Source organism: Vitis vinifera, chromosome 18, assembly GCF_030704535.1.
Source record: "Vitis vinifera cultivar Pinot Noir 40024 chromosome 18, ASM3070453v1".
Classification (NCBI taxonomy): Eukaryota; Viridiplantae; Streptophyta; class Magnoliopsida; order Vitales; family Vitaceae; genus Vitis; species Vitis vinifera.
In genome coordinates this window covers 32,831,091-32,843,039 of record NC_081822.1, presented here as the reverse complement: position 1 = coordinate 32,843,039, position 11,949 = coordinate 32,831,091, and the positions used below count along the sequence as shown (strand labels likewise).

General features: G+C 32.3%; 1 protein-coding gene across 1 annotated transcript; it reads right to left on the bottom strand.

Moving 5' to 3' along the window:
* Positions 1 to 226: 226 nt before the first annotated feature.
* On the bottom strand, positions 227 to 5,126 carry LOC100256757 (disease resistance protein RML1A). Its single transcript, XM_002277778.4, has 5 exons — positions 4,624 to 5,126; positions 3,134 to 4,208; positions 2,653 to 2,979; positions 1,742 to 2,536; positions 227 to 1,309 (listed from the first exon to the last, which is right to left on the bottom strand). The coding sequence occupies exons 1-5, from the start codon at positions 5,124 to 5,126 to the stop codon at positions 227 to 229; spliced, it is 3,783 nt and encodes a 1,260-aa protein (XP_002277814.4).
* Between the last annotated feature and the right edge of the window lie 6,823 nt (positions 5,127 to 11,949).

Genomic DNA, 11,949 nt, shown 5'->3' with positions numbered 1-11,949 from the left:
TCACGTATCCCTAGACTTCGGTTGGGTCATCACACAAGAAGTATCTTAAGCAAAGGTCTGCCTGAACAAAAACTCTACCCCAAATGGAAAAGAAGACGATTATTATTAGGACAAGAAGGAATACTTAGAGAAATAGAACAAATAAAACAATAATAAAAGGTGAAGCCCATGGGCTTTGCCACGTGTAATATTACTATTATTATCATTATTTTTCTTTATCTGGTTCCTATAGCCGACTAAAGATAAAAAGCAAGAGTAACACGCCGAGAAGTGGCGAGATCCGAAATGAAGCGGAATGGAAAATGTGAGCAAGAAAGAAGAAGCTAAAAATAGTGATACAAATCCAAAACCCAGTCTCACTGTTGGATATGGGAGGGTTTGGCTGCCTCCCAAGCCTTTCTTGGTCCCAGGAGTGTGAGTCAGTAGGAGAGAAACCAATTACTCCGGGGTACTCCTCAAGAAGGCTTCTCATCCTGACTATGCCATCTTCAAATGTGGATTCATAGCGATAATCAAGGACACTTTTAGCAGGATTCCTTTCATGAGTGTACTGGCCATAACTAGTCTGTGCTATGAGAGGGTTTGGCTGCATCCGAAGCCTTTCTTGGTTCCAGGCATGTGTGCCATTCGCATCTTCATAGACCTGTCCACTGGGTTGGTCATCTTCAGGGCTTCTCCTGATTATGATATCTTCTAATCCCCATTCACGTAGATCATCAAGGACACTTCCACAAGCATTCCCCTCATCATCAATGTTGTTGTCACTACTAGTCTGCACTCCAAGGCCCTCATTCAAGCAGCATCTCCCACTGGAATAATCGCCATCACGGTTATAGTTGTCATCACTGCTACCTTCAATGTACAATGGACAAACTCCCCAATGCTTCACAATGCAGGACTTCCTGCTTGTACTAAATGAAAACTTAATGCGACTCCATTTCTTATCATTGAAGCCCAAAAACGATGGTACATAGGCCAGCCACAGATGATCTGAATTAATTGTCGTATCTTCAAGTTGGCAAGTACGAGCATCAGTAAAGGAACATACCCAACTGGATTCGGATTCGGATTCGGATTCGGAATTAAGATCATGTAAATCCAAGTTACAGTAGGTGGACCAACCCCTTGTAATGGACCCATCCTTGGGTGCTATAACAGCAGAAAGTGCAAAACCCAGGAAACTACTATCGTACCAATCTGGATCTACATCTATATCGACTTCATGCCCCTTACTATAATGCATGAACCAATCAGGTATTGTACTTCCAGGAAAAACAGTACTGAATGGCACCTGAACGTTTGGGTATTGCTGCACAACAAAAACCATGATGCTGCTGAGAGAAACCTACACGCCCTATTATTTTTGGTAATAAAAAATCAATTGTTTTTTTCACTTTATTTACAAATATATTTGGCGACTGTCTCTATGATAACATATCAGATGAATCGTCTGCAATGGTAATAACATGCATGAAGAAGTCAATTGTGTGCAGTGGTGATTTTTTGCTAATAATATTCATGATTAGGATATTGAAGGTGTATACTAAAAAATTAATTAATATTATGTCGTTATATATATATATATATATATATATATATATTTTTTTTTTTTTTGAACTACAAATTTAATTCTTTTTAAACATTTCTTCATTGGTTGGGTAATATAAAAAAAAAATTGTGTTTCAAATAACATTTTTTGCAAATGGAAATCATGATGACATGAAACCAGAAGAGGACTTACTTGATCATAAGCGGACTTCCATCTATCTTGGTCAAAATGGGTTGCCATTCTCCGTAAATGAGGCCCCATCTTACTTTGATACTTGGTCAGTTGGAAGCAATTACCAAATATAGAGCCTCCAAAACATAGGAAAACTGATTGAGGGGAGATGTACTCAAGTGATGTGCAATTATCACTTGCATTTATAAGTTCCATACTTGATGGAAGTGGTGGCAATGCTCGAAGGCTCCTGCAATCTTGCAACTGAAGCTCCCGTAGATGAGAAAGTCGATCCAAGATCCTTGGCAAAGCATCCAAGTTGTCTGAGTTTACTTGAGGTTTTCCAAGTCTTGAGCAGCCAGAAAGAGAAAGGGTCTCAAGATGTGCCAATTTACAAATGCTGCTTGGAAGACTCAGGAGCTTTTCGCAATTTTGTAAATCCAGCACAACAAGCTTGGTGGCATAAGCAATTGAGGAGGGGAGTTCTGTTATAGCAGTCCCGTCAAAACAGAGCTTGGATAAGCAATGCATGGGCTGTGAGATAACCGGAAACTTCTCTAGCTTTGAGCAACCAGAGAGATTGAGAGCTTCAAGGGATACCAACTGATCCAGGCCTGGAAAATGCTCAAGATTTATGCAGTTTTTGAAATTCAAGCGACAGAGTTTGTCCAAATCTCCAAGAGACGAGTGAATTTTATGCAACTGTGTACAACCTTCAAAACTCAACATTTTAAGATTGGTGACCCTTGAGAAATCCGGAGTTTCTGCCAGGTATTTAGAGTCACTAAGATCAATATATTTTAAGTTTTTAAAAACCTGTAACAAAAGACAAGTGATTATAAATAATTAAACTTTATTATTTATATAACATATTACCCCCCCCCCCCCCCCCCGCCCCCCAAAAAAAAAAAAAAATAGTAGATCAACCATACCTTGTTTCCTTCCCAGAGCCGAGTAAGGTGGCTTTTAGTCATGGAGAGGTACACAAGATTCTGGGACTTAAAATCAGATGGCAATGATTTCAGAGGATATTCTTCCCACAGTAGGAACCTCAACTCATCATAATGAAATTTGAAGTCATCAGAAATGTGCACTTGACATTGCATCAATCTGGAGCTACATTCAGAGTCGTCGGATAGGCTAGATTCATGGATCGCGAGCAATCTAAGTTTGCTCATATTGCCAAAGGCTTCAGTGGTAAAACATATTTCCTTTAAGCCAGACAAGTTAAAGTCTATGACTTCCACTTCATCAGTTCCCTAACAATATTGATAGGAATAAGTGAAAAGCATGCAAAATCTCACAAATAGTTTTTACTAAAACCAAACAGAAGAATAAATAGTTAAAGAAAAATGATATTTTTGAAGCTTAAATTTTCCTATATATATATATATAACAATATATTTGACTCACCGTATTTTTTTCCAGTACATGACAGATATCTTGTTGCTCCCATAATCTAGTACGTTTACCAGGCTCCTTAGGAGAAGTTCGACGAACAATTTCTTTACCCATTTCTATTAGTAGATCATGCATATGTAACTCATCATCCAAATTTCCTATTAGAGACTTATCAATGAGGGTTCTTATTCCACTGATTGCAGAAAAACCAAAACTATTGAGCATTTCTGTTGTAAAATCTTCTTCCACCTCATTAAAAAAAATGGCAATATCCAAAAATATATTCTTCTGGTCATCATCTAACTCATCAAAACTTGTTTGAAGCACTTTGCGAATTTCCATGTCAGGGATTTTTTCTAGTTTATTCAGTGCACATTCCCATTCATCTTTGCTTTTCTTGCATAAAGAACTTCCTAAAACTTCAAGAGCCAATGGAAGACCTTGAGCATAAGCTATTACACGCTGAGAGAGCTCCATAACATCTTCTGTAGGAGGGTGGTTTATAAAGGCATGATGATTAAAGAGCTCAATGGCTTTATCGTCTTGTAATTTCTGGACTTCATAAATAACATCCACTCCATGCATGGTTAGAACATGTTTATCCCTGGTTGTTATAATGATTCTACTTTGTGGCCCAAACCAATCAAGTTCTCCTACTAAAGTTTTTAATATTGACCGGTGGTTCACATTATCGATAACAATAAGGACCTTTTTTGAGTGAAATCTTGCCTTCACCGAAGTGATTGTCACATCTATGTTTTTATCCCTTAGTACCTTTGAAAGAAGTTCTTTTCTTAAATAGTCATCACCTTTACTTGCCAAATGTTCTACATTGGGAAGAAAGCAACAACCTTCAAATTGGCCAGAAATTTGTTCATAAATAGCTCTAGCAAGGGTGGTCTTACCGATGCCACCCATACCCCAAATTCCTACCATACGAACATCCATTGACGGAAGACATAATAACGATTCCAGTTCCCTTATACAAGAATCCACTGCCACTAGGTTTGGGGCATCTTTCAAAGGTACAGAATATAAATCTTTGGAAATATCTGCAATGATTTCCTCAATAAGTTGAGCCTCAGGCCTGTCAGTTTGAATTTGAAAAACAAATAGTAGTAAGTTTGATAACCCATAAATAGTTCAAAAAGTAGTAAATTATTTGACGGCTTGAAAGGAAACATGTGAATGCATAGTCTTGTTTATTGCGAGTTCAGCTGGGGGGAGGGGGAAGGAAAGGTTAATTGAGTATGATAGAATGGTCAATTAAGATATAATTGAATCAAATTTTCAACTGATTCCAATCATGAAACAGCAGGAATTTGAATGATTAGATAGAGGTAAAAATAGATTTAGCATAATTGTGTTATTTCAGCACTTCTGTTCCTTTTTCTTATTCTGTTTAAGATCTAAACCAGGACTCTAGATAATAATGATGATAATGACAATGTAATGAATAACAAAAGCAATGAATTAAAAACAGTTTGGCTTTAGAAAATTACTTGTTCTTCACGGAATGCAAGCCAGATAAATTGGCAACTTGAGTTAGAGCCTCCCTCCACTTCTGCACCTTCTCTACCTTGATCTTCAAATTCTCTTTATGTTTAGCCAGGGCTTCCCCAAAACTTCCGGTCTGGTTCCGAACATGTGATGGATCCACATTGTAGAAGATAGGCACAACCTTCAGATTTTTGGTTCTTTTGCACTCTAGTATCATCACAAGTTCCTCTAGACACCACTTGGAAGATGCATAATTTTCTGACAGAACAATGATAGAGCACCTTGATCTTTGGATTGCTGTAACAAGTGTGGGAGATATCTCTTCACCTGTTCTAAGCTTCTTATCATCCATAAAGGTTTCAATTCCTTTTTGGTCCAAAGCTTTATAGAGATGGCCAGTAAAATTATTGCGAGTATCCTCTCCTCTAAAGCTGAGAAACACAGCATACTTCCAATCAGAAGAAGAAGAAATTGAAGAAGCCAGTGAAGATGAAGAAGAATCCATTGAAGAAATTGAAGAAGAAGCCAGTGAAGGAGAAGAAGAAGAAGAAGAAGAAGAAGTTGAAGAAGAAGAATCCAGTGAAGAAGAAGAAGAAGCCAGTGAAGAAAAGGAAGAAGAAGAAGAAGAAGAAGAAGAAGAAGAATACAGTGTAGAAGAAGAAGCTAGTGAAGAAATTGAAGGAGCCATTGAAGAAATTGTCGAAAAAGAAGAAGAATCCAGTGAGGAACAAGAAATTGAAGAAGAAGCCATTGAAGAAGCAGAAGAACAATTTTAACAAAGAGATCTAAGTTGTGAAACTCTCATTGACAGATTTTGGTGCTAAAGAAGCGCATCTGAGTGGGGCTTAAGAAATTGAAGAAGCAGAAGAATAGGTTTAACAAAGAGATCTACGATGTGTAACCTCTCATAGACAGATTTTGGTGCTAAAGAAGCTCATCTGAGTGAGGGTAGGTTGCTTCCAAGTGAGCAAGTTGTGCAATGAACTCTACAAAATGATTCAATTTTCTTTCTTTTAGTCTATCGAAGCATTTGTTCAGAGATTCCACCGAATTGCTCGCACCAAAGCTTCTCAACCTTTTAGTTGTGTCCACGTTCAAAGATGCCTCTGAATATTTAATTTTTAACATTTTTTTATAATGCAAAAGAGACAAATGAATGCAAAAGAGACAAATGAATAGGATATATATATATATCAAACCCATCCTGTATGTTCAATTCAACTCTACAAAATGATACAGTATACAAAGACTTTCCGCGTGAAAGTCGATGGTCAACTGAAGTCTGCAAAGAGTCGACCAAACTGTATAAGATCTCAGCCATTGGTGCCCTCTGAGAAACTTCATCCTTTTTCCTGGTAATATATATATATATAGTAGATGGATATAAAAAAGAAAAAAAATAAGGAAAAAAATAAGGATTTTTATATTTTTTCCGCTTGCTTTGGAGAAATTTATTTATTTATTTTTTTTACTTTTTTTCTTATTTAGTTATCTATATAAAAAAGTTTAAAAAGAAAAAATAAATCATCAAGAATGCATTTTTCTTAAATTTGGTTTGACATTTTTTAAAAAGTGAAGAGAATAAATTTTAGGTATTTATTTATTAGTATTTTTTCTTATCTTTTTCTATATTGGTCAAATATAATTTAAAAAAAATATTTTTTAAGAGTCTATTGGATAATATTTTTTAGAAAACACTTCTAATATATATATATTTTAGAAGAAAAATCATATGTTTGATTTAATTTAAAAAGCACCTTCAAAATATTGAACAATTATTTGTAGTGTTGTTCAATTATCAGAAACAGAATTTCCGCAAAACTGGTTAAGAGACGGTATTCAAATAAAGATCCTGTTTCCTTTCTGTCTGAAACCTTGGCACATACCTCAAGAAAGGTCCCTTGATAAAGATTCAATGAAAGATAAAGTAAAAAAATTTTGTTTTTTAACAGTTTGGGGAATGGAAACTGATCTGCCTTTTGGTTCTCCCCGAAAACGACCTGCTACCTAAAAAATATTTGATTGATGATTATTCGAAAACATCTCTACTAAAAACACTTCAAATATAAACACTGCAAAAGACATTCTAAGAATTTGTTTAATAGTGTACTTTTAGAAAACACTTCTAGTGTACAAAATGTTTTTGAGAAAAAAAGCCTTTAGATAAAATTTAAAAAACATTTTAAAAAAGTTAAAAAATTATTTATTATAGTGTTTCTCAAATAAACACTTGATAAATGATTTTTTAAAAAACATTTTTATAGAAAATACTTATATTGAAAACATTTCAAATAAAAATATTATTAAACATACTCTAAATTTATCTTAATTTTTTTCTTAAATCAAATTTTATAGCATAAGAATAAACTTATTCCATTTTAATTCAATTAAGGTGGACATTAGAAATTTCCATAGTACAATAATAACCACTTAAAAGAGTGGGTTTATGGGATTGGAAGCGAGGAATTGAAATTAGTATACCTCAAATAAAAAATAAAAGGAGGATGACTTTCTTTAAAGTAGAGATGACAATTCATGTTAATGGGTCATGTTCATATCATGTCAAAACTTAAATATTCTATTATATAGATTAACCCAAACCTAACACAAATAATAATTAAGTTAAAAATATAAATTTAAATATTACCTATTTATTAAACAAGTAATAAACCAGGTAAATCATTTAACTCATTTAACTAATTTAATAATCAGGTTCTCCTATTTAAGAATTAGGTTGAGTTAGGTCTTTTATTAATCTATATGATTTATTTCTCAACCAAACATATTTATGACTCAATTGACTTATTTATTTTAAAACAAATTTAAAATAAATTAAATATTAATTAAATAGTTTAAAGTTTGATTAGGTTAATTAGCATGATTATTAAATAGGTTAGTTCAGGTCAAACTAATGTTATGTAGGCTAATCCAAAAATTAACTGCCAACTTATCAAAGTTTTAGAAACTGGAGTAGTTGATCCGATCCATTGAATTGTCGACCTTTCTGGTTAGAGTGAGTTCTATTTCTTTTATCAACAAGTGATTTTTGGATGCCAAGCTCTTTTTGTTTTTTTTTTTTTTTCCTTTTTGTATTTAATGCATACTACCTTTTTAATATTGTAATACCACTCATATCATGTAGAAAAACACAAGATTTAACTTAATAATATACCTATTTTACATCTTTCAAATTTATTATCTCATTCAGAATATATATTTTAAAAGTTTGAATAAATTTTTTGATTGATCAAACAATATCAAGGGATCAATTAAGCCCTCATGTATAGTATATCAAACATTATTTCAAAGAAAAGTTTGAATATTTTGTTTTGTATTTCAAGTTAATGATAAATTATCAAAGGTTATCACGAAGGAAATTTAAAGAAGTAAGATTAATGAGTTTGTTATAAGTCAATCCTCTAATAGTCCTAATTAACTTGTTTGATGTAGTTAAACCAATATTTTTGGGCTATACTTGTTAATCGATTTGTCTATAACATACTGCTTCTTAAAATTAAATAGAAGTGATTTATCGTGACTATATGGTAAAATTCAATGGGTAAGGTGGTCAAGGTAACACACACGGTTAACCTGGTACATTTTATACTTGTTAACCAACCATGTCCCTTACAAGCCTCCAAACCTAATTAATTTGCACTATGATTTTCCATGGTTTCCATATTAGCTATCAAAATAAAAATGGTTTTATTTGGTTTAAATTTTACTTATTGCACTGGAGTAATAGAGAGACACATGGCTGATACTAAAAAATGTTTTTACTTAATATTATTTTCTTCCCACAAAACATAAGTATTATTTTCCCATGCTAGAAAATTTTCATTTTTTATTTACCATAGTTGTTGACGTTTTACTATATGGTGCTTGAGTATTGAAAAGCAACATGCACAAGGAAAGCTCAAAAGGAAGGAGGGAAAGCTCAAGAGGATGGAAGATGTTAGAGTTTCAAAAGTCTCCTTATGGAGAAGTTACTTTTGATTTTGATTGTACATGTGAATAATAGAAAATAAAGAAAATATAAGATTTTTAATATAGTTCGATGATCAATGTGATCCCTATTATGTTCATGGAGTGCATAAACACTCAAGAATTCACTAATAAAAAGGAACGAGAAGGGTTACAATGGTAAAACTCTCGAAAACATCTCTCAATTGCAGCCACACTTTCAAAATAACAAAATCCTAAAATATAAAAAAGTTAAATATATAATAAGGGTAAATTCATCATTCATCATATAACAAAAATTTCTCTAATGGGTGTTGCCCTCTTCAACCCCCATGAGTTGACCAAGTAGATCAATCTTTATGAGTTTAATTAGGAACTTGACCCTCGACATTCCAAGCAAAATATAATAAAATTGATTCAAACTTCACAATCCAATCGACTACTAATTAGAGCCATAATTTTTTAACAATAAAGGTTATAATACTTTGTTGTGTGGTAAAAGAATCACTTGCAAGACAAGTGGCAAGTGACATTGAATTACTTTATTTTTCATAAGCTTCCTTCAAAGAACAAAGCCTTTTTCCTTTGTCCTAAAAAAGCTCACGTATAACACTTTTTTTAAAATTTTATTTTATTTTAGAAAAAAGACCTCTATTTTGATACATTTCCTCTTGGAACTAATCTAGAACCATAATTAGACTCGTGGTACAATCTCCCACTTATGTTTGTTTATATATTGCATTTAATTAACTTGATTTGATTTCTTTTAGTTTACCTTTTGAGTCAAAGTATGAATTAAATTAGTATAGAATCAAATAATTTGATAATTAGATACATTGAATCGAGTGATCCAATTGATTTTGAAGTATGAGTTAAAATCGATATTGAATTGAAATACTCTGATGATTGGACTATCATATCAAGTGACCCAATTTGTTTTTTAGAAATGGTCTTCACTCTTTGGTTTGAACCCATATCAATTTTTTAAAGTTTTTTTAAAAAATTTAATTTTATTAAAATAAATATATTTTATAAATAAATAAATAGTATAAAATTTTAAAACTTATTTGAAAGAGAAGTATATTTTTATTATATACGTGTTAAAAAAAATAAATTAAAATATATTTTTATTAATTATATATTTAAAGGAATGGAGGGATAAGGTAATACCTAAACTAGATTTGGGTTATAAAAAAAATTCCTTAGCCCATTTACCCTTTCCCAAACTGAGAGGTACCTAAAAACACATGCTCCATTGTTATCCTTTAAGTGTGAAAAGAATATGCAAAATAGAAATAAACCTCAAATGCTTAAATCAGATTTAGAAGGGGATGGAAAAGTGTACTTTTGTTAGATGGAAAAAGTGTTCTTATCATGTAAATATCAAATAATTTCATATATCAAAGTAATTATGATATTTTATTATAATACAATCACCCTAAAACGAAAAATTTAGGTTGATAGTATCTCATTAGCGAGAAGAAGATATTCATGTTGAGGGCTATGTTATTTGCCTCATCTAAGTATGTCAGTGGTGTATATTTCATTTCCTAACCAAAAAGTGCGTGTGCAAACACGGTGGAGGGCCTATCAAGTCCAAAAGAAAAAGGAAATTAAGATAACCGTAGGACTAAATTTTTTTTAACCTTATTGTCTTATTTAAAAGATGTCAAATTAGTTCACGAGGCTTCCTACATTTCCCTAGAAAAAAAATTGAAGTTTCTCAGAAGCCACCAACATCTTAATGGGGTTAAGATTGAAGGAAAAATACAAAGAGATAAAAAAGATAAAACATGGTTTTTCACACAAGAATCGAGGAAAATAAAATAAAATATTTTTAAAAACGCTTTATTTAAAATAAAATGAGGATGTTGTTAATGAGCATAATATATACATTGAATTTAAATCCTACAAGTTTTAACTTTTGTGAAAATTAAACTTTAACATGGTATCAAAGTTTGGTTTGACAAAATGTCTCTTTTATTTGTTTGTTGCATATGATGTCCGTTTCTCTAATAAAATATTTTAGCACAAAAAAATATATTTTTTTTAGCATTTTTTATTTTATTTTTCAAGAACTTAAGATGTCATAAAAAGGATATTATTAAATTAAACATATCAAGACACGTTTCACCGATTTCTTAATGGCAAAAACTCTTGGCAAAGCTCACGCACTTTTTGTATAGAGAAAAAATACATTATAATATTAGCTCACTCACTGACCCATTAAAAAAATGCATTGTTATATTGACTAATGTCAGACATTTTAAACAAACATTAAAAGATCAAAAAAAAAAAAAATGGAATCTTGAAAGTGAATTGGCTCTCTCAGATTTAGTTTGATTAGTTGTATGTATTCCGCCTCTTTGCCATGTTAAGTTTAACCCGGCACCGGGAGAACACATAACAAATGAAATTTCACAAAATGAAATTTTAAAACTTAATTTCATTAGGGAGAGAGAGAACTGAACAGAAATTGAATGAATCTCAATTGAGTATATATGGGACAAATTTAATTAATTAAAATTGTTTGGGGTGTTGAGTTTGATATATCTCATTCATAGGCTTCATTTGCATGATCAACTTCAATTTTAGACTATTAAATATATATGATGAAATTTAGGCTATTGAATGAAAGTTCAATTAAATGAAATCGAGTTACAATAATATAAATAAATGAGTTTGGGTACAAACAATAAGACTTGAAAATATATTTTTTTTCATATATACCGAAAAAGGTACACTAATTGCCTCATTTGCATGTTGAACTCCTAAAAAGGGTACATTAATTGCCTTATTTGCATGTTGAACTTCAAATTCAAATCATTAAATATGTACCGTAAGATCTAAGTCATTGAATAAAATTACAAACAAATAAAATATAAAAAAAGATTAAAAATTAAAAATAGAAACAAATAAGATTGGATTACAAATAATGAGATTTCAAAACATATATTTTTTGTTATCTATCCAAATATATATAAAATTATATTTTTCGAGAGAAAATGAGCTGCTGGTTTATTTCAATAGAATCTGAAATCCGAATGAGAAGATTGGGGGTGCAGCAGGAAGAAATTGAATTCGGGAAGTATAAACTAGGCTTCCCGACTGCTTCATAGAATCAGGGCTGGGTGGCACTGAAGATCACATGGTCACGTACTGGTCAGCTTTGAGCTATTGAGTTACGATTGGCTGAGGGGCACTTGGGCTTAAGGGTATAGATTTTAGCTGGGTACAAATAGGCCGGCTAAAGACGAGTAGGTAGGGTATGACGAAGCCCGCGAGGTGACACATGGTTGAAGACACCGTGGCGCATGTGCTCTCTTGAATTGTATAATTCGAAAGTCGGCATCGAAAAAAGTAAT